The following is a 22,712-nucleotide window of genomic DNA, read 5'->3' as shown; positions in this document are numbered from 1 at the left end:
CATATGGCTCTTGCATTTCATGCTTTGTGCATTTCATGCAGCCCAATCTTATTATTTGGTGTAGTCCATTTGAGCTTTTGATCATCCTCACTTTTATACGAATACCTTAAAATAATATGAGGGAATTGATGAACGGCGTAGATAAACAAATAAATCACACAGAACTGTCCGTGGCTAGAGACAGGCAGGGGAAGGACGCAAAATTCATGGTATTTTATATTCCCAATGTTCATCGTTTTGCAGATTATTTTAAGCAGTGAGTCCAAAAATAAAGCTGATTCAATTCTCATTTGGACCGTACCAAAGGAAACAGTTGATTGTTGATTGACTGTTAAAAACTTCCCGTGGGCTGCTTTATTTTTGGTCTCGTGCCTTAAAATAAGTTTTTTTTTTTTTTAAAAATGATGGATAGTATGGATTCAGAACAAATACATCAAGGTGGGTGGACCCACTGCATCTAGTCTGATCCTTATGGAATCCAAATGGTTTAAAGGATCACCTCCAATTCGAGCATAACTTGTTTCCAGATGTAGATTGGCTGCAAGTCGTCAGTAGGTGGGGCGCACAGTGATATTTGTGAGAAATCCATCATCTCCATTTATTTTGCTAGCTCATTTTAAAATATGAGCCCAAAAACAAAGGGGAGCTCATTAGGAGAGAGCCCCGCCTCACCCAAGATGATGAGGTCCTTCCAATGGGGTCATGTGATTGTATTTATTCCATCTATCCCTTTTCCCAAATCTTTGAGCCCAAGAATGAGGAATATCCTAATCTTATGTAAACCATACCATAGGAAACACTGGTGATTGAACGCTATCCTCTTAAAAAAAAAAGAAGAATAAACTTAAGGATCATTATATTATTTGTGTTTGTTTGCCATCTAACTTGTTGATAAGGTCACATGAACATAAATGATGGAAAAAAATAAAAATAAATAAAAACAAATATTAATTTGATTCAAAACTTTTGTGCTCGGTAATGAACAATCACCATTGTTTTCTATGGGATGGTTCATTTGAGAATTGGATCTGATTCATCATTGGGCTCATGCCCTAAAATGATCAGTCAAAACGGACAGACGGCATGGATATATAATATATGCATCAAGGTGAGCCCTACAGTGAGGGGTGCACCATCTCGGGTGAGCCCAGGGCGGCACATAAGATGCAAGTGGGCACACCATAGGAAAAAGTGGTGGGAGAAACGGCTACCGTTGAAACCTTGGATTATATGCCATCCAAACCGCTTAGAAGGTCATTCCCACCGGGATGAGGATGAGCTGTAAACAAAATCAATATTAGCCTAACACAAAACCATGCAGTCCCACGAATGTTTCAATGGTGGCCGTTCAATCCCTAGTGTTTCCTCTTGTGCGGCCCAGTTTAGTTTTGGATTTGCCTCTCTCTCTCTCTCTCTCTCTCTCTCTCTTTCATGTCCTACCACGTGGAAAACGGATGGACGGTTCAGATTTCCTGCACAGCACCTTAGAATTTTAAGTTTTGCAGGTGGGACCTACGTTAATTTCTTTTCTAACCGTCAATTTTGTCAGGGCACCCTTTCGACGGTTGCTGTCTTCTATTTGTAGGGCCACCTATTGAAGGGTTGGGATATTTCTGCCTGGAGATTTTCTCTACCATCTAAAGTGGGACACGTGGAGGTTGGCTACTCCTACAGCTACCTATGCCAATTCGTGTGCTTGATCAAATCTTTCCATCCATTTCACTCCGTAGCCGTCTATTAATTTTTTTATACATTCTGTGGCCCATCTGATCAGTAAAACAGCTTCGTCCATTGTAGACGCTCTTAACCATTATTCCAGCCAGATGGAAAGATCAGATCTACCACAAGTGCTCCATGTTGGCACGTGTGCCTCCGTGTAAGGCTCACATAGGCACACGTGCCCCGTGTTGATGAGCCCATGTCCTTTGCCACGTGTGCCAAAAAGACCGTCCCAGGAGAATCGGACCTCCAAAGTCCTGCCAGCAGCCTCTCTCTCGCAGCATATATGGAATAAAAAAAAGAAGAGAATAGGGCCTTTTTCTCCTTTGGATATGACAATTTAGGGTTTCAATTCTCAACTCTCCGGGAAGAAAACGCAAGGTTCGATCTCTGTCCCTGTCTCTCTCTCTCTCTCTCTCTCTCTCTCTCTCTCTTAAAATACACAACAATACCTTCCTTGGACTGGTTTTTTATCTCCTTCTCTGTCGATTCTTACAAAATTTTAAAAATTTCACTACCATATATTTCATTTTTCTTCAGTTCCTTATCAATTTCCTGTCAAAGATGTAAATCTCTTCATCTAAAGGAAGCTCCGATCGGTTCATATCGATCCAATAATCGAGAACGTCGAATTCTGCAGCGATTTCATCATTCGTGCATGTCGGGCTTGCATTTTCATGTGAAACTAGGTATCGATTTGTAATATCTTTTGTTACTGCATGATTTATGCGTCTTTCCTTATTTTTCATTTCAATTGGAGTTGTGTTGGAATGTATGTTAGCTGATTTTTTTTCCTCTCTTAGCGTATTTGAGGTGTTTGATGATGAATTCGTTAATTGAGTTTTGGTCATCTAGTGCATATTGGCTGTTGTTCTTTTGATTGCTCGAAATGGTATCGGGGGGACTTCCTTTTGAGGTCATTTGTTGGATTTTTGAGGTTTAGTGAAAGGGGTATGGTGGCGTTTGAAGGATGAGTTTAGTGCGGTTGGCGGATTGGGGATTGGTTAATTGCTTCCTTTCTGATTTCCGAGGGACTAGCCGCAGTAGTTCTTTACCAGATTCTGGAAATCGGATTTGCTTTGGTTTGCCCATTGATTGAGATAATGATCCTTACTCGAAGGTGTTTGTGGTTTTCCCCCACTTATCTGTACTTTCTTTTATTGTTTCTTGTGTTGAGCTCATTTGTTGTGGAAAGACACGACTCCGGCAAAGTAGTCAAAACTCCTTAATTAGCTTAGGTGTATTGGCAGGTGAACATGGCATGAACCGTTCAGCCATCAAATCTTAAATGTCACACTAATAAAACCATCGTACTTTGTGGGTCTTAAACCATTTACCAGTAGTCTTAATATTCTTTTTTCCCTAGGTGACTCTGGGTATTGTACTTCTCTTTCATTCTCTTTAATCTGGGTGTATAACAGCATAGACCCTCACCTAGGACATGAGTCTACCAGTTGATGCTTGGACAACAGCTCTTGGTTGACTAATGGTTCCATAGAAACTTACTGCTCTAGGTTGACTTCTTATGTGCAGAAAGCCCACTTTTTTCTTGAAAAATACTTCTATGCCGCGCATAAATCTACTCAATTTGTGGCTGGGTTTCTTAGAATCCTTTACCATGCTTCGATATAATGATATGTATGGATCTTGGAAATTTCCATTCTTTCCTAAAGTAAATCCAAATGATCATTGGTGATGTTTGGACAATTTTATTAGTGAACTATCTTTTATGCTATGATTTATGGTTGGGGTTGAGCCTGCAATTTTTATTATTAACTCCAAATACTGATTCTATTATTTCTAGTGTCAGTTCTTTTTTTTTTCCTTGATACATAACTTACAGGCCTTTGCCTTTACATTTTCCTTTTAGTTAGGCCTTTACTTATGCTCTCTCACACTTTCATGAGAACTGTTACAATCTTACTCAACATTCTTTTACAAATCGATTTGTTGGATTATCTTTTTTGTTTATTTTTTTCCCATTATCATTCATGTGATGTCATTTGTGCCTAAGGGGCTCATCTAGCAGTGCATTCTCTAGTCATCAACAGTTCTTTAGTTCCTCTTTGTGGCTGGTGCACAATAGTTTTGCTAAAGTGCACTGTGGGCTTGACCATGTTGGAATGTGAGTCTTGTTGGTAATCCTACGTCGGTGGTTTCCTTGCTATTTTGTGCAGCAATCTACCTAAGCATGACTTTTCACGCGTGTTGGTGCTTTGTGCTTAGTGGTTTGCCTGGCAACTATCCACCCATGACCTTCCTTTGGTTGCTCGCCCTTCGGGTGTGCATGCAATACTTGGGCTGTGATTCAGGGCTGTGGTGATCGGATGGTCCCAATCAGTAAACAATGGTCCCCAGTACAAATCTGAAACCTAAATTGTAATGTACAATTTCTTGGCCTAAGCATTGCATGATACCTTTTAAAGTTGAAATTGGAGATAGGAGATACCTCAAAGGAAGTGATCTATTGCCTTGGCTCTATAAGTCAAAAGTTTGCGGCTTTTGCTTGCTTGGTAGGCAGAAAGGGTACTTGTGTTGTCGGTGATGGCTAGGGTCCATTGAGGACCTGTTTCTTGCTTGGCACGGGGTGGGATTGGTAAAAAAGGTAGGATGGTGTGGAGATTAGCCATGTTGGCAATCATTTGGGCTCTCTGGGGTGAAAGAAATAATCAATGTTTTTGGAACCGCTGTTTGCTGGTGCAGGAAGCAGGGAAGTCTTTAGAAGTGTTAAGCTAGATGTTTTGGGATGGGTTTCATGTTTAAAGGGATCTGGTGAGTGTTCTCTCTCCTCCTCATTTGGGTTCTAGCCTTTGTATTTGCTGCTTGAGGCCTTTTTGGCACTTGGTGTTATCCTTTGATAAAAAGATTTCATTACCTTTTGAAAGAAAAAGGTAAAGGATGGAGAGATTGAAGATGATCTTTTCAATAGAATAAGAGTTGGGTGGATAATGTGGAGATGTTCCTCTAAAGTGCCACGTGGTTGCCACGTGAGAATGTAACTTTAGGAAACTATTGTTATTTTTTATAATCATATGTGGTAAAGAGGCAATTGAAAAGCCACATGAGCAGAGAATGAGAGCTCAATAGATGAGGATGCTAAGATGGATTTGTGGGAAATCTTGGAAGGATTGATTTAAGAATGAGGTCATTTCAAGCAACCTAAGACCAGTTCATTAGGTGATAAAATGATGGCTGGCCAATTGAGATGGTTTGGACATTTGTTATGGAAACTAGAGGCATTCTTGGTTAGCTGAGGAACTTTGATTAGGGTTGAAGAGCCTAAAAGATAGATGGTGGGAAGATGCGAAAGGATTGGGATTGAGGTAAGGATAAGTGAATGAAGGCTTTGTCACTTGCTGAGTACGAGATGAGAAAAGGGCTCCTCAAGATCACTCCAAGAGAAAGAAAGAATAGGCTTCATGGGAGGCAATATAAACCTAAAACAAAGCAACATCAACTAAATTCTTCTTCTTCTGTGTGTGTGTGTGTGTGTGTGTAATGGTTTTCACGTAACAGAGATGGTAGATCTGTTATGTGTTAAAGGGTTGTAACACTCAATCTGAGAAAAAAAAGAAGAAAAAAAAGGGGGGCCTAGAATGGGCCTGTAACAGCCAATACGGGGATATAACGGGCCAATAGGGGCCTGTAACAGTCCTATACAGGCCATAACGGTTGTTATGGAGCCTGTAATGATCATTATGCTATTAATGCCACCATTACGGTTATTGAATACCTTGCTCTAAATCCTAGTTCTAATTGCTTGATCTTGGGCCGGTTGGAAAGGTAACTAAATAACCAATCAAACATGGCCAATTTCACGTCATTTGGAATTATTTTTACATAGAAAATATGGCTTTCAATAGCAAAACAAGAATAGCCCCTACATCTTTATTGCCAACATGGGCCCTCACTGAACCCCTTTCATCTTCTGTTTGTTCACCTTTTTTCTACTGACCTTTCTTCATTTCTTCCTTTGTTCCTACGTCATAGATGATGGTGGTGAAAGTAGATGCTTCGCACCAGTGGGGGTTTAGGAATGATTGGTGAAATAGGATTTTTTTTTTTTTAAGAAGTAACGAGCTTATATTAAAAATGAGTAAAAAACTACAAAGACTGCCGAGATGGCAGACGCAAACAAGGAAAAGAAAACAAAAGGCGAAAAGCAGAAAAGAAACCAGGAAAAAAGAAAGGAATATTAGATCCCTAAGAACTGGAGGTCGAAATCCTTCATAACAGGAATGAGAGCTGCCCATTCGATGATAAGGTTCTTCGCCCATGATCCTACGACTGAAGCAGTAGATTGAGAATTGTTGAAGCATCTCTCATTTCGTTCCTTCCACACCGCCCACCAGAGAGCAATGATAGCTATTTTCCACACCGTAGTTTTTCTTTTGCCCAGCTTAAATCCATTCCAGTAATCCAGTAGGAGAGGAGCAGATTGAGGCATGCACCCATACACGCTGAATCTCAAAAGGAGATCATCCCGAATGGTAGATATGAATGGGCAGTGGAGCAGCAAGTGATCAACAGACTCCTCATTTCCTATACAGCATAGGCATATGTTGGAGAGTCGCATTCCTTTTTTCTGCGGGTTGTCGATTGTAAGGATCCTGTTCTTCACTGCGAGCCAAGCAAAACAGATGAACTTGGAGGGTATAGGGTATTTCCAGTGAAATAGGATTTGTAAAGCTGAGTTCAAATGGTTGGGACAAGTCTATGAGATGACCAAAACGATGATGACCACAATGACAATGATGATGTCTTTATTGGATTAGGACTACGTCAGTTGGTTGTTATTGGTCTGTATATGTCCTTTGACATCCTTATGACTTGTTGTACAGATGATCCAAATACTGAGGTTTTAAGTGTTGTTGAGGTCAACGATTTAGGCTTTGAAGGTTTTAACAATAAGGTTCAAGGTTATTGCTTTGTTATCATACTTAGAAGAACCAGCCATGAAAATGTTATTTTTTCTCGAGAACAGCGAATGAGATTTAGGTAAAATTTGTAAGATGGAAGTAGGTTTTCTGTACTCGGCTGTTTGGATGTCCCCAAAATGGTGAGGGGACTTAATGTAGTTTTAAAGACTTGGGGGCATCTGGGCATTAGGCAGTCCCCAAAAAGGCGATTTGGTGCCAATCCAAATTGCATTGGAATAAACACAATTCTTCCCCAGATCACAGGCAGTGGTAAAACACTTGGGAGTTGTTCTTTTGCCTATCTCAATTTGGTTGGTAAAGCGTCCATTCTGCTCCCAATTCCGGGTGCATTGAAACTCACTCTTAACAATTGAAACTTGGGGAACTTGAAAGCAGCTGAGTTAAAAGAAATCCTTAGTTGCATGAGTTTTTTTTTTCCCCCTATTTCCTTTTTCCAATCGTTGCTGTATAACTATATGAATCAATCATTTCATTCAAAGTTGGGGCTGTTCTTAGGTTTTAGTTCCAAAATGGAGAAATTGATTGCTGATTTCACCGTTTATTTATTTATTTATATTTTTTTTATTAACGGATGGAGGGAACACTGGCCAATGATCTGCCGGCCGACATTTGTTATACTAGGTGGCAATTGGATTTTTAATTTAGTTTTTTTTTTTTGGGTTAAATGTTTCCTATCTGGAAAACACTAAATACTACGGTTCTTTTTGGGTCACAGCCCTTTATCATTTTAAATTGAATACTGCTAGTGCTATTCCACTGTCACTGCCTGAAACAGAGTTTCAGAGGCATTCTCACTGGAAATGAGTTTGGGAGGCATCTTTTCTTTTTCCACCTCTTTCCACTCATGTCAAGTGGTGGCACTTGTGCATGATCCAAATCAATGTATCATGGCCCAAATAGCAGGCCCATTGTAAGTACAGCAGTCCACCTGACCGTTCACAATTCTGCCGACAAGCTCTGAGGCTATAGTGACCCTGTTGGAAGAAAATGAGTTTTATTCATTTTTCATTGGCCCTAAATGTCTAATCATCAAAATTTCTATATTGTGATCAGAAAATATAAATAATTTTTTATTGTGTTTTGTTGAGATCACGTGCGGTTTTTTGCGGTCAGGCTCCAAGCCAAATCAGTGAATGAAGGCCTGCAAGGCTTATCATGGCGACAGACAACTTTCATGTGCAGGGCCTGCAATCAAACACTTTCGATATAGAGCATGTTCGGTTGAATACCAACTGGGAAGATGTGACGTGCCCCATCTGTTTGGATTTCCCTCACAATGGCGTCCTCCTCCAGTGCTCGTCTTACAAGAATGGGTGCCGACCGTTCATGTGCGACACAGACCACACACACTCAAACTGCCTTGACCGATTCAAAAGCGCAAATGGGATGTCAATGGCAGCAAAGGTTCCTTCAACTTCAGATGCAACACTATCTGAGGAAAGCACTCAGCCAACAACCACAAACACTAGTGTCCAACCGACTTGCCCCTTATGTAGAGGAGAAGTTACGGGTTGGGTTGTTGTCGATGAAGCCCGCATTCATTTAAATAAAAAGAATCGGTGCTGCCAGGAGGAACGCTGTTCATACCTTGGAAACTACTCGGAGCTTCAAAATCATGCTAAGGTCCAACACCCTCATGCTCGGCCATCAGAAATAGATCCGGCCCGGCAACTTGATTGGGAAAACTTCCAGCAGTCGTCTGAAATTATAGACGTTTTGAGTACCATACATTCAGAAGTACCGAATGGAGTGGTACTCGGGGATTATGTGATTGAGTATGGGGATGATGACACAGGAGATGAGTATGAGGATTTCCCGGGTGACAATGGAAATTGGTGGACGTCCTGTATCTTGTATCAGGTCTTTGATAACTTTAGAACATCAAGGAACCGACGGAGGTCCAGAATCAGCAGAACAAGGAGAGGACGTCGGAGATCGAGCTATGATGCTTCCAATACAGATGACAGTTCTGTGGCTTCTTTAGAGATTGCCGAGTACCGAATTGATGAAACTGATTATGATTATGTGACTAGAGGTGTTGTCAGTAGGGGGAGCTCTAGTCATCGCAGGTCAGTATAACATCTATCTTAACATTTCTTTGTTTGTTTGATCTCGTAGTTGCTGTTTGTAATATCATTGGTCTTTCTGGAAATAAATCTTTACCCAAGTCATCAATCTGTGAGCCATTTAGTTTGAATCAATCGGCCAGCTGTGCCTTGTTTTATAATCACTTTTCTTCATCAACTTGCTCTGTAATTTTCTCTGAGATCGACCTATGGGATTCATAGGGAGAGCATGTGCGAAGCCCACATGTGTGCAATAAAGCTCATGTACATGCTAAACATGTGCCAGCATGGCATGGTAGGTCTTGCAATCCAATCCAACTATCAGAACGGCACCACTATTGATGTCCTGGCCCACGAATCAGGTTGATCCTGTAGTCAGGTGGGTGACAGTTTGCAAAACAGAAGTATGGCTCAGAAAAGCTTGGCTGAAGTTTTCAAGTCCATCCATCAGATCTGATGTTGGGGCCAACATGCTGATTGGATCAGATTTTACTTTTGCGTACAAGGTCGGACAAACATGATGGATGGATTTAGATCTTGCACGTATGCTGGCACCTGCTGGTGTGTACATGAGTGAGCTTCATTACCCGCGCACGTGCGCTTGGTAAAGCTCTCATAGGGATATGACTTGCATGGTTTCTATGAGTTTTGTTAATTTTCATCCATCAGAAATGTGGGGAAACTCCATAAAACCTTCCTCCCATGTACACACAACAGAGGGATAGGTGGATTGTGACCATCCATCTAATGGTCCGTTCTGTGGTGGACCGCACTTCAGTTCAGAATTACACCTAGTAAGCAGTCCCATCTCGTCTGGTGGCCTTTGAAGCAGGTAGAGAGGAAAAGGTAGAAATGGTTAAAATGGAACATCATCAGCAAGGATATGGCAGGAGAAAGTGATTGGTTAGTACGAGTTTGAACTGTGGGGTGTTCACGGTGCTGCCCACTAGATGTGGGGCCTAGACCCAGGTGTACATGTTTTCATGCGTTGAAATATATTCCTGTACTGACTAACTACTACTTTTTTCTTCGTCGAGTGGTTTTAAGATGATTGGAAATTTACAACAAACATACTTTTTTGCTCTCTCTGAAGGACTGATTCTCTGTCTGCTCTATTCCATGTTGCAGTTCCCAGATGCGCCGCTCCCGTTTTTATGACCGCTAGGCTAGGCGCCCTTGTATAGTGTTTACTCCATCTGTCTTAATGGAGAATTCCTGTTTTAATCTTTTTTCTTACAATGGCACATCTTGTGTCCTTGAGAGCCTGCTTGTTACTTTTTATTTTTATTTTTATTTTTGTGTGCATATAGTTGCATTACATGGCATTGCATGTATCCCTTTTCATAGGGGAACAGATTAGGTGTGGCCTGGCCTCACCCAAGGTGGTGCGGCCATTACTGTGGGGCCCACCTTGATGTATGTATTCTATATCCTTGCCATCCGTCTGTTTTTCTATACCATTTTAGGGCATGAGCCCAAAAATGAAGCAGATCCAATTCAATTCTCAGGTGGATCATACCATAGGAAAGAAACAGTAGTGATTGATCATTAATGGGCCACAGGTTTTGGATCAAGTTGATATTTGTTTTTTCTATCCTTCATCCAGGTTTGTGTGACTTTATCAACCAGTTTGACCGTAAATAAACATTACGGTGGGCCCTAGGAAGTTTTTAATGGTAGGGTGTTCAATTCCCACTGTTTCCTATAGTATGGTCCGCTTGAGATTTGGATCTTCTTCATTTTTGGGCTCATGCCCTAAAGTGAAATGGCAAAACAGACGAATGGCATGGATATAGAATGCATATGTCAAGGTGGGCCCTGACTTGGATGAGGCCAGGCCACACCTAATCCCTTCCCTTTTCAAAGGGAAGTTGTATGTTCCCATACCTTAGGATGTGCATGGTATGCACAGGTTTTCAGTTTTTGTATAGGTGAGACTCGTGGTTTAGTGGTCTGGACCATTGGTCTACTGGGTCCCACCACAAATGGACCGTCCCCTATAAATCACATCCATTGGATGATCCTAACCTTTCAAGTTGTGGCTTGCAATAGGTGGTCAGGAAGAGATGTACACAATGCTCCATGTTGAAATGGAGAAAAAGATCTAAGATTGGTGGCATCTTTGGATCTGCTCATCCATGGTGGGGCCCAGCTGATCAATGGGCCATGTCACTGAACCATTGTCCCAACAGAGAACCCTAGCATACTGAGCACTTTCTCAGTAGGATCACAAAAATCTCTCACGACTCCTTTTCTGTTTGAGCAGATGCTCAGGACATGAATTAATAATTCATAACCGCCGAACCAGGTTCTTTGGCCAGTTTGCCTGGATTTTAAGTTCTGACAAGGGGCTGCCCTGTTTCAGTAATCTAGACCGTTGGTTTGTTGGGCCCCACAATGGGCAGTATCTTGAAAATTCCATTTTAGTAAGAATCGCAACGTTTCTGCTGTGGCATACAAATACCGTTAAAGAGAATACATGAAAGTTCAACCTTAAAATGGGAATTTTATTTTGCAAAATGGCTGGCTAGGATCGTCTAATCCGGAGGAGTTTAATGGCAGGTTATGTCCATGATGGGACATAACAGACTGACGGTCCGGATCATTAAATGAGGAACACCACTTGCCAGAGCTGAAAGCCAGGGTCAGGAATATCAACTACAAATTATAAACCATAAAAAAGAGGTAATGGCATACGGTAGATTCAAGAGATGGCCAGCTGATGGGATTGTTATTTTAGGCGGTAGAGATGGCGATTTTATATCCACCGTTCATCTGGTGGGTCTGACCGTGGAAACCCTATAGCACCGATCAGATGATGGTGAATGCTGGGCCGTTGGCTCCTGATTGTAAATGGTCAATTTGAACTGGAAGAAGAGCAACAATGCACTCTCAAAGCTATTGACGGAACGTTGGGATCGTCTAAAGGCACCATAGATGGAAGCGGATTGCGTACTGAGTAACTAAGTGGGCCCTTGGCCCCCAATGTGATCTATGTATTTTATATCCACTATGTCCATCCATTTTACGGGATAATTTTAGGGAATTATTCCAAAAATGAAGCACATCCAAGGCTCAAGTGGACCACACCACAGGAAATAGTATGCATTGAACGTCTACCGTTGGAGAATTCTTGGGGCCACAGAAGTTTTGGATCAAGCGGATATTTGTGTTTTCCCTTCATCCATGTATATTTTATCTTATTAAATGGTGGAAATCATTATTTCCACTGTTTTCCACAGTTAGCTCAGTACAGTTTACTCTATACGAGAAAAGCATATTAAGTAACGTAACTCAGTTTTTGTGTTTTCAGTTCCTACCGGTGGGATTTACCTAATGACAGGAGCAGTGGGATTGAATGCCCGATGTTGAAACATTTGCAGGGTCAGGGAAGTTTTCTATCAAGCTAGTATTTTTGTGTTTTCAGTTCATCCTAGTGAAAATGACATTATGAATGGTTTGGATGGCATATAAACATCCCGGTGGACCTTGGGTAGGTTTCAACAGCAGGCATTTTCCTCACTTCTTGCTGTTGTGTGGTTCGTTTGAGTTTTGGATCTGCCTCAATCTTTTGCTTATTTCCTGATATGAGCTGGCAAAGCGGATGAACGGTGTGGATTTCTCACAAACATCGCGGTGTGGGGCCTGCTTAGATTGGCAGTCCTGATCACTTTGGATTCATTACAGAGATGATACAAATGAGGAAGATCGATAGTTCCTGTGCTCATCTGCTTTGCCAGTGAAAATGGTTTACGGCCAGATCTTTATAGATCGTTAGGTCCTGGCAATCAATTCCTGTGCTGTATTCTCTGTTGGACGACGGCTTTTATACTCTCGTAGCGTACGATGCTTGATACACAGTCACTCAGAACTTGTGCATGTACCATACATCAATTCCAATTAAACCGATTCAATTCTGTAAGTCACCCAACATCTCTAAGCCATAGGCCAAGATCTGATCGGTTGACAATCCTCACTTTTGATTGGCGGCACATGTTTGTTGAAATGGGATAATATGATATTTTTATTTTTAACTGTCGGATGTATTTCCACAGTCAGATAATCCTATAAGCATAATATTTGGCTCATGATACATCTACACTTGGATCCATAATGTGGACAGTTTAACTTGAATTACTTGTATGCCACGTATGCAATATCTAAGTAATTTCCAAGTGTCTGTGTATCATCCATCAGGCAGTCTCTGCTAGAGTATCTGAGTTTTTCTCCTTCCAATACGGTGGAGTTCCGATTCATGCGTCTCATGCCCCGTCCATGGTGGGACCGGATTAATCAAGGGACGGTTCATCAAATAAACGGTCTAGATGACTTAACGAAGGCCATACATGTGCAGATCAAGGTTGTATCCACACTCTGTGGAGTCCATGGCGATTTATGTCTTTTATCCAAGCCATCCATTTATTTTAGGGCTAAGCCCAAAATCTGAGTGTATCAAAAGCTCAAGCGGACCACACCACATAAAACAATGTGAAGTGAATGCCTACCGTTGAAAACTTTTAAGGGGCCAGGTAACTGTATTTGTTTTTTCCCTTCATCCATGTCTGTGTTATTCCCACCACTTCACTTGAGCTTTGGAAATGCTTTAATTTTAGCATCATGTAGTGTAGTCTACAATAATGTTTATTTGCCATTTGCCATCCAACCCGTTGATGTGGTGACACCAACATTAACGAATGAAAAACAATTATCAGCTTGATCCAACACTTGAGATTTGGATCTGCCTCATTTTTAACCATAAGCATTCAATCACCCAGATTTCTATGGTATGGTCCACTTGAGATTTGGATCTGCCTCATTTTTGGGGCCATGGCCTGAAATGAGCTGGCAAAATGGATGGATTGCGCGGATAAAACACATACAGAATGGTGCACATAACCCGGAGCATCAATCATGTGGGTCCCATCTTCATCGCATGATCACAACCATTCCATCTTGGTCATGGAACACCAACAGTTAGAGAAAGAAGGTGAAAGTTCGGATGGTTAGGCTTGTCCGATAAAGTTGATATTTTCATGGTGACCCATAAACAGTGAAAAAGACCTAACGGACGGTTCAAATTGATTGTATGATAGTCCACGTGTCTAAAAGACGGAGGTATACTTAAAAAGTAAAATACATCCCGTTGTACTTGAGAATTCCTCTGTACAATTCTTCTTCCCAAAAGCATTTCCCTTTCCCCCTCTCTCAATTTCCCTCCAAAAGAGAAATTAAGAATAGAAAATGGCGGGAAGCCATCTCTCTCATCTATAAATATCTCGATCTCCTTCCATTTCCACGGTTTCAAATTCCCCGCCATTTCTCCACTCTCTCGATCCGTTACTCAATCTAGGGTTTTCTCTTCTCAGAGAGAGAGAGAGAGAGAGAGAGAGAGAGAGATGTTTTCGAGCCAGTACGATGGTGCGTCGCTCTTTTCCGGAGGCGGTTTCATGCCTTCTCAGGCCAATCAAAACTCCGATTCGGGTTTTTCTCCCGCTAAAGTAAGCAATACCTCTCTCTCTCTCTCTCTCTCTCTCTCTCTCTCGCAATCTATCTTGGATTTTTATTTTCTATTGATCTGATGATACCTACACCTGCCATGATTGATTTGTGCACAAGGTTTTTCATTTTTCTTTTCTTTTCTTTTTGTGTTTTGGAATTGAGATGATCCATTTTCCATTTTTGGGAATTTAAATAGCACACTACATGACTCTTTCCATTCAAAGAAAATGGGTTGCTTGCAAATCAAGAAGAGTGGGTGTGAATAATGGCTCCATCATCTCATCCCCCATGTTTCTGCTCTGAAATCTGTTATTTATTTATTTATTACAGAATCGTGCCAATCAGTGCTTGCTTCCGTTAACTGTGAAGCAAATAAGCGACGCTTATCAATCAAGTGATGAGAAATCTAATTTCCTCATCGATGGTGTTGATGTCAACAATGTAAGTGTTTCTTAAGACTCCAATTCTGTTTTTTTTTTTTTCATCTACGTATGCATTTTTTAGAAGCTGACTCTGGTACCTCTTGCTCGAGTTTCTTTGCCTTTTCCTATCCATGATGTGGCCCACGCTGCTGCATGGGCAATTGTACAATTTCATCCGTTCGATTGTCAACTGTCCCTCTTCAAAATAAGATATGGGGCAGCTAGTCTTTGTCAATTCTTATGATTTTGCTGTCCAGGATAGGATTCATCTTAAGATGCTGCCGTATATAAGCCATTATGAATGGGCTAATTGCAGAAATTTATTGTCCCACCCATGACATGGCCCATGTAAATGCATGGGCAACTGTACAATATCACATTTGACCTAACTATCTTGTCTGTCCGATTGATGCCCTTTATCAACTAGCCATGTTCAAAATGGAATATGAGGCGTCTAGTTGGTACCATCAATGTGATTTCAGCTTGTTCTTTTGTCCAGAGTGAGATCTTCTTGATGGGTTGTCTGGATCATCCTGCAGCCATGTGGGTTCCATCATGGATGGTCCAATGAAAAGATTTATGCATTAATTTTCTTTCCTTAAGTCCTAATTAATTCTTAATTTTCTTGTTGTCTTTTTAAGGTTACGCTGGTTGGAATGGTGATAAATAAAGTGGAGAAGGTTACAGATGTCAATTTTAGTCTTGATGATGGGACAGGGCGGATTGACATTCATAGATGGTGAGTTTCAAAGCATCTCACTAATTTGCTTGGGTTTTGATGGATTTTACCTCATCTACCTTTTCTTTTAAACAGAATAAGAAAACCTTTTGTACTGTTATTCATGTGTTTTGCATTCCCAAATTAGTTAGAACAAGGCTTGGATGCTGCTGCTGATGGTGGTGGTGATGACGATGATTCATGTGTTTTGGTCCTTAATTTGAAACTAACCTGTGATTTTAAAATGGATTTCTAGGGTGAATGATGCGGCAGAATCGAATGAGATGGCTGCTGTTAAGTAAGTTTTGATGGTTCCTTTTTTTCACCTTGTTTTTGCTGTAGTTGGTTATTTGTACAGGAAATGATCCATTGCGAAACACCCGTAGTAGAAGTTTGATGTGTGTGGATCTTTTCACACACACAATTACAACCTTAGCAGGAGGGCAATTGGAAGACGATCCATTTGCTTTGGCCTTTCAAGAGATGGTGTGATGGAGTGGGGCCTGTCTCTCATTGTTCGGATTTGATTGGAATGGACAGTGACAAGATTCACTATGGCTATTGGTGTTTCATGATTGGTTGCTTTCCGTTTGTACAATTGCTCTCTATTCTTCATTAAGGACCTGTTTGGATTGGGGATTACCATGGAAATGTAATGAAAAAGTGCCATTGTTATGACTTTACCACTGTGAAACCCAACATAGAAATTGTCGGTCAAATGTAGATATTTTCAGGAGACAACTAAAGGAATTTATAACCATTGTGCTCTTCAATTGCATTATTGTGGAAATCTCAAATTCAAACAGGCACATCAATGTATGGATTTGATGAATTGACATTAAAGTAATGGAAAAGTGCCAACCTTATGATTTGACCATTGATAAATTGAACGCGGCAATTCTTAGTCAAATGCAGATGTTTTTAGGTGATAGGTAAAGGAATTTGTAATCATCGCACTTTTCCATTACTTCACTGTGGTAATCCTCAATCCAAATGGGCCCTAATTATCAAAATGGAAAAAAAATGTTTACCATATATTGAAATAAAATTTGAGGCTTAATTTGAGGTGATAGTTTTTAATCCCTCATCTTTCTTTAGGATAGCTTTTATTTAGTTTGCTACTCGGTTAATTTTTTTTTTCAAATAGATAGTGTTATTTTATTTTTTATTTTTGGAGAATTGGGCCATTATGCATTGTGTGGTTTATGCTCATCTTTTTTTCTCCTGTTGTTAGCAATGGTATGTATGTTCGAGTTAATGGTCAGTTGAAAGGGTTTCAGGGGAAAAGGCAAGCTGTTGCCTTCTCTGTTAGGTATGAGGTTGACATTTTTGAAATCTCATGTGCTTTTTTATTTGTTGTGTTCAGCTCATTGTTTTTGAAATTTGCAGTTACTAATTCTTATTAGTTTTCTTCTTCTATGAAACCATGCTTATAGTTCTTTTACAATTTTTGGGTAATGTTGAGAACTGATAAGATTGTCTCGAGATAATTTTATACTATTGACCATTACATGAGTCACTTTTGCAGTGTTGACAGAATAATTTACTAATGAGTTCATTTACAAAACTTCTATATACTGTATGTCACAAATTGCGAACTTGATTGTAACATTTAATGGAATCTCATAGATGAGGGCCACATTGAAATCTGAACATGACTCAGTCACATCTTTTTAATGCTTGATGTTGGCCTTAGAGTCAGTGGTTGGTTTTTTCCATTAGAAATGGTGAATGCATCATATAGACAAGATGCACATGTTACTTGAGTACTATATGGGTATTGAGTACAACAGGGATGGGTTTGATGAGTCGATCAAAATTCTCAGGATATACAGCAAAAATAGTTCTTGCTCATGTTTGAAACATTAGAAGTTTCCCTGATAGTCAGATCTCCTACCAGGTACTGAAATAGCCTCCATGGCATAAAACTAACTCTTTGTTCCATTGTCACCAAGGTCAATCACATTAGGGATGCCCACACATCAGGTGCACATGTTAAGCAAGAGAAAAAGCTTAAAATTAAGCATTCCAACATGTCTCAACAAACCAGAGCATGCAAAATAGTACTTTAGGATCTGTTATGGCAGGGGGTGTTGCTAGTGACGACTATGTTGTGGCACCTTCTTTGCAACATGCATTCAGTAATAGGCAGTTATGACTGTTGCCTAAAATAAGGGAGTGTGGGAAGAAATCCTTGCTGGTTTGAAATGCTCCTATAGCCTATAAAAGGCGCTAAATCTGTCAGGGAAGTATAAAAACCTCACAAATTGCTGTTGCACACAAATTTCCAAAATACACTTTGGAGTTTGCATTAGCCAACTAGTCCCACAACACAGATCTGCAACTGCACCCAAATTTGTTAAATTTTACTTTCTTTATGGTAATGGTGTTGATGTTGGGTGGTTTAAACTAGAATGTATGTGTGAGCACAAAAATTATCCAGCGAAGTAAACTAAGCAAATCAATTAAAATATTTATATTCAACATAATACTGAAGATAATAATAAATGGAACATGTAATGGTTGTAGACCATCATCACAATCCTGTGGTACCGTATTCAAATTATGCGTGGATTGGATCCGGCGAGGGACGAGACGTCCCGATCTTGCATGGTTTCAATCTAACAGTCAATGCAGCTTCTTTAGTTTGGGAAATCAAAGGATTTTTGGAATAGGGATGGCTGAAAATTTTGAGAGGGTTGGGATCAATTCTCAGATTTTCAGGGTCAATAACAATTAAAAAAAAGACTAGGCATAGAAACAGAAGAAGAAAGTTGGGAGGGCTAGAAATAGAAGTTAGAAGAAGAGAAGAGATTATGGGAAGAAAAGAACTTATCACAGAGAGAGAGGGGAAGGAGGCATCAAGCTTTCATTAAAAACATTATTAGGTTTAGGGTAGAAAGCACCCTATTTATAAAATTCGGATTTAAAAGAAAATAACTAAACTACTCCTATAACAAAAGGAAAAAATGTGTAAAATAAGGCTTTCTAATTTTTTTTTTTTCTTCGTGTAATAGTTCAGTCTTTTAACTCATCTTGCATGTGTCCTCCTAAGGTGGGGCCTTCAATTAATCTAGGGACACGTGTAAGGTCTTCAAAATTCTCATTGGTTGTGCCACTAATCATCATCGAGCCATAATGATATATTTGTCGGCTGCCTTTGTCTTCGATAAACTTTGAAGGTTTTGATGTCCTCATCAGGTGTCCTATAATTGGGAGAGTCTAAGATATAAACCTGCCATCAATCTAAAGATTGATTAATATGAGTTTTGCTTTTCTTTAGCAACAAAGAACCTGCCAAAAAACGGTTCAATAAAAATTTAGAGCACTTTAGTTTCCAACCCAAAGCGTGTTGTACAAAAGCATGAAAATTAGGTGTAAAGAATCAACCCCAAAAGTATAAAATTCAATATAGAACTATTATATTATCATTTTCTATCTTGTTAATTTAAGTATTGTAAGCTTTTTAACATTTGCAACTATGTTCTACATGAGTTGAGTGGAATGGCGGAATAGGATTCATGTAGCCGACCCCAATTAATTGGGATAAGGCTTAGATGATGATGATGAGCTATGTTCTTACATGAGTTGAGTCAAATGAAGACTCTATGGAGTCTTTGAGTTGATCCAATTTGGTGTGCATCAATTTGACTTGAGTTCCCATGTCTTCAAATGATTCCCTAACAATGTTACAAGCTGAATTTGTTGCCAATTTTGTACAGTTAGCTATAAATCCTAGATGTAGCAGTTCCATAATTCAAAATACTAGTAGATTGTGGTTTCGTGTCTTGGGAAGGGTTCTCTTGACCCTTACATTACCCGGGTATGAAGTAGGATTATTGTCCTTGCCCTTATACAAGTATCTGAGTATCCTGTGCAAACAGTGTGGTTTTCTTTTTCTTTTTCCTTGTCTTTCCTCCTTTAAAAAAAATGATATTTCTTATCGCTATGCTTGGCCATTTATCCAAGTTGGATTCCTTATCCGTACCCTTACACAAATGTTCGAATCCACTGCAATGTTCTTGCATTTTTTTAAAGAATGTGGGCATCATAGATATGGACTTGAATATCTCCTCAGTAGTCATTACTAAGTAAGGCTTGCTGCCTTTGATCCTCACCCACTCCAGCGTTCATTCTGTCTTGTCCATGAAAGTCTTGAACATGATTTTGCATTGTGATTTGTGCTTCTGTTTACAATCACCACATTCTTCACAACTCAAACATAGACCATCCATTGCCTAATATGTAGGTTTCCCAAATCAGAATCAAGCATTTATTGTTGTACAAATTTTCTCTTCAAATTAGATTATGTGAAAGTGGGATGGAGGAATATATTCTGTAGTCAGCAATGACAGGTCTGGTCTAAGCAGGTACTTGCAATGCCATTGACGCAGGGAAGGGTGTGATGTGGACGATCATTGTCTTCCTTGAATGATAAACACCTTGAATCTACAAGAGAAGTTTCTCGAATCCATGAGAGAAATTAGGGAATTTTGAGAATTTTTATCAAAAGCTATCAAAATAAATGAGTTTGCATGCTTAAATACTCTTAAACTAACCTAAGACACAATTAGAAAAGACCTAAACAAATAAAGAAACAAAAACTGAAAAACACGCTAATTTCTGCATTTCATCGATCGATCGATCGGAATGGTGGAATAGCGCAAAAATGTCCAGAGACTAAAACCCATAAAATTGTATTTGTTCTAATCGATCAAAGTGAGCAAAAAGTGTCCAATAAGCTTTCACCTAAATCTGAATTTCCATCGATCGGTCGACTTGATCAGTTTGCTCGATTGACTTCGATCATTGAACTATGCTGAAATTTTGTTTGATTTCCTTTTGGACTTCTTCTGGTCCATTTGTGATAGGAATGTGCTTGCTCCACATCCTACATCAGCCATCCTGAATTTCAGAATTTTTGGACTTTGGATTTCAACATGCAATACTTGAAGCTCATTCAAATGGTGTGGTCGCGCTAAGGTTATCAAAAGAACAATGAGCTTTTTAAACTGATAGCTCTGGAAATATGCTCCTCTTGCACAACCCATGCACAAGGCTCCTTTGAAAGATGGGCTTTTAAAACTTATAGCTCCATTTCATCTTTCCAAGTTCCTTAATACATCCGGTAGTAAATGGTGGCAGTTCTATGGGGAAACCTTCAGAATACAGTTAACTTATTTGCATGTGTTGTGTTGTAACTTCAATATGAAGTGTAATGGTGTACCAAGTCATATATGAGGGGTCTATTTTTATTCATGCAGATTTCTGTCATTGATGCTAGATACCAATATGCCAAGAGTTTAACCTGGTTCTGCTTTTCCAGGCCTGTGACTGACTTTAATGAAATTGCTTACCACTTCATTGAGTGTATACATGTCCATCAATACAACATGAGGTCACAGGTAGGTCCTCTAGATAAGGTGTCATCTGTGTTTTATGCAAATGTGAACATGCATGCTGCATGTGTGCATCTATGTTCCCATTTTGATTAATTTTACATTTGAATGTAAACAAGGCCCAGGGTGGTGGCCCAGGTCAGGCCCAAACAAATTCGGCCACGACCACCGCTTTTCAGAATGGGTCGGTAGGTCATCAAGCTGCTGTTCCAAATCAAGTAAGGACTAAGGACTGATTTTAGAACATGTATTTTTATTTTCCTATGAATGTCCTTGGTGTGCAATCATATACAATCAGCTGAATTGTTCATATATTTGTTTCTTTTTTCTAGTTTGCTAGCATGGCTGAAACTGGGACCGACTTTGATCAAATGGTGTTGGCGATCTTTCATGAACCTGAAAATCTGTGAGTTATCTGTCACATCTTCAGCTTCTGTATCTTGAATACTTCCAAGGTCCGAAGAGGGAAGTGTATACCCATGGTGATTAAATATCTTGGCTTTTTTAAAATAACGAGCTTTTGTGCATAGCCATGGGCCAGTATGGTTTGCAAATTTCAAATTGGGATTCGATACAATGGCTATAGCTTTCTTGCATCTTACTATAGGCCGCTGTTTATTGTCAATGAGCATGAAAAAAATAGAAAGGATAACAGCTGGTGCTTGTTATATAATCAAATATTTGAGTGTATCAAATGTACATGCAGCATTGACCAACAGAAAAAAGAGGCTGGATCCAATACAAAGCTTTGTACGTTAAGCTTAACATACAAAAGTGCTTCTAAGTGCACTGAAGTGCATCTAAATACAGTTTGTGTCCGACTTCATCTTAATGCATTTAAGTACAGCAAGTGCATCTACAGTTAGGTGCAGTTAGACCACACTTGGATGCACTTGGACTGCACAATGTACTTAAAGCCTAATGTGTCCTCATATGTTCTTAGTCCATCTGAGACTGTTCTTAGTTCTGTTTCCCTTTGTAAGGTTTCCTATATGGGTCCTTGTTTACTCGAGCAATTTGCAATTTATAGCTTGTATGGCAATTTCTGGGGACAAAAAAAAAGGCTAAATAATGAAATGGGTTTTTCCGAACCCTTTGTTTAGTTGCACTTGTATGATGGAGAACACCCAAGGGTGATCTCACTTCGCATCAGCAAAAGCTGCCTGGTGGCAGCTTCTCTGAGATACTCAATTTGTCAGTTATTATAAGATTTCCATCAGCGTTTAAAGTGTTTCTGTAACAAACTATATATAACTTAAAATGTGATGCAGCTTGACCCTACACACATGTAAGTGTGCCTTTGCATGTGTTCTGCATGATCATGTACATGTATGGTGTATATGCATCCACCTGGGACATGCTAAGTGCTGATTATTTTTTTACTGCTACTGTTATATCTCATGACATGTGTGGACTCTTTGTGCTTGCAGTGCAAAAGAAAGTGGGGTACATGTGGATAGAATCGTGGAGCGGTTAGGGGTACCAAAGAACAAGATCATGTAAGTCTCTCTGCCCACCTGTCCCTTTATTTCCCCATCCAATCATATATAACTGTTGTTATTTTATGTGGTCCAGGCAATCAATCAATTACCACACCGACAATGGCAATATTTATTCAACGATTGATGACTACCATTTCAAGTCGACAATCAATGGTTGATGACTGTGCAAGTGTCAAAATCTCATCCCTGGTGAAAGAAATGCTCCTATCAAGTCAAACAGCATCTGTACCTACTCTCTCTCTATATATATTTTATTAGAAAATATAAAACTTATGGACGTAACAAGTCTACTGATGGAATCAAATGTTTGATGGCTTTGGTTTTTTTTTTTTTAAGCTTATAAAGTTTTGGAGAATGTAGTTCTTAGGATATAGTTTTCTTGGAAAGTTGTTAGTGCTGACAAGGAAATGGTTCTTTTCTGAGAAAATTTGAGAGTAAATTGTCCAG

General features: G+C 39.7%; 2 protein-coding genes across 11 annotated transcripts; both read left to right on the top strand.

The window, feature by feature from the left end:
- The first annotated feature begins 1,941 nt into the window (after positions 1-1,941).
- LOC131217183 (uncharacterized) lies at positions 1,942-11,645 on the top strand. 9 transcript variants are annotated; one of them, XM_058211991.1, is made up of 4 exons: positions 1,942-2,100; positions 2,260-2,408; positions 7,825-8,728; positions 11,288-11,645. In XM_058211991.1, the coding sequence occupies exons 2-4, from the start codon at positions 2,378-2,380 to the stop codon at positions 11,298-11,300; spliced, it is 948 nt and encodes a 315-aa protein (XP_058067974.1). In that variant the 5' UTR covers positions 1,942-2,100; positions 2,260-2,377; the 3' UTR covers positions 11,301-11,645. The 9 variants fall into 9 exon arrangements, with proteins under 9 accessions (XP_058067974.1, XP_058067971.1, XP_058067975.1 ...); XM_058211988.1 differs by lacking the exon at positions 11,288-11,645 and adding an exon at positions 9,854-10,012; XM_058211992.1 differs by lacking the exon at positions 11,288-11,645 and adding an exon at positions 9,558-9,812.
- Positions 11,646-13,897: 2,252 nt separating this feature from the next.
- Positions 13,898-22,590, top strand: LOC131217182 (replication protein A 32 kDa subunit B). 2 transcript variants are annotated; one of them, XM_058211982.1, is made up of 10 exons: positions 13,898-14,223; positions 14,555-14,665; positions 15,288-15,385; positions 15,621-15,662; positions 16,599-16,676; positions 20,691-20,769; positions 20,883-20,981; positions 21,096-21,169; positions 22,194-22,262; positions 22,339-22,590. In XM_058211982.1, exons 1-10 carry the CDS (start codon positions 14,122-14,124, stop codon positions 22,421-22,423), a joined length of 837 nt encoding a protein of 278 aa, XP_058067965.1. In that variant the 5' UTR covers positions 13,898-14,121; the 3' UTR covers positions 22,424-22,590. The 2 variants fall into 2 exon arrangements, with proteins under 2 accessions (XP_058067965.1, XP_058067964.1); XM_058211981.1 differs by lacking the exon at positions 14,555-14,665 and having other exon boundaries at positions 13,977-14,223.
- Positions 22,591-22,712: the final 122 nt, after the last annotated feature.

This window comes from Magnolia sinica, chromosome 10 (assembly GCF_029962835.1).
Source record: "Magnolia sinica isolate HGM2019 chromosome 10, MsV1, whole genome shotgun sequence".
Lineage (NCBI taxonomy): Eukaryota > Viridiplantae > Streptophyta > Magnoliopsida > Magnoliales > Magnoliaceae > Magnolia > Magnolia sinica.
The sequence above is the reverse complement of the archived record's forward strand: the minus strand, read 5'-3'. Positions and strand labels throughout refer to the sequence as shown.

What these genes read in the sequence shown, in the direction of transcription:
- LOC131217183 (XM_058211984.1), top strand. Translation starts at nt 2,378, where the DNA reads ATGTCGGGCTTGCATTTTCATGTGAAACTAG. An exon ending in GCATTTTCATGTGAAACTAG is followed by an intron (nt 2,409 to 7,824) that starts GTATCGATTTGT and finishes TCATGGCGACAG; the next exon opens with ACAACTTTCATGTGCAGGGC. An exon ending in GGGAGCTCTAGTCATCGCAG is followed by an intron (nt 8,729 to 9,394) that starts GTCAGTATAACA and finishes TTCATCCATCAG; the next exon opens with AAATGTGGGGAAACTCCATA.
- LOC131217182 (XM_058211982.1), top strand. Translation starts at nt 14,122, where the DNA reads ATGTTTTCGAGCCAGTACGATGGTGCGTCGCTCTTTTCCGGAGGCGGT. An exon ending in AAGCTGCTGTTCCAAATCAA is followed by an intron (nt 20,982 to 21,095) that starts GTAAGGACTAAG and finishes TCTTTTTTCTAG; the next exon opens with TTTGCTAGCATGGCTGAAAC. An exon ending in TTTCATGAACCTGAAAATCT is followed by an intron (nt 21,170 to 22,193) that starts GTGAGTTATCTG and finishes TTGTGCTTGCAG; the next exon opens with TGCAAAAGAAAGTGGGGTAC.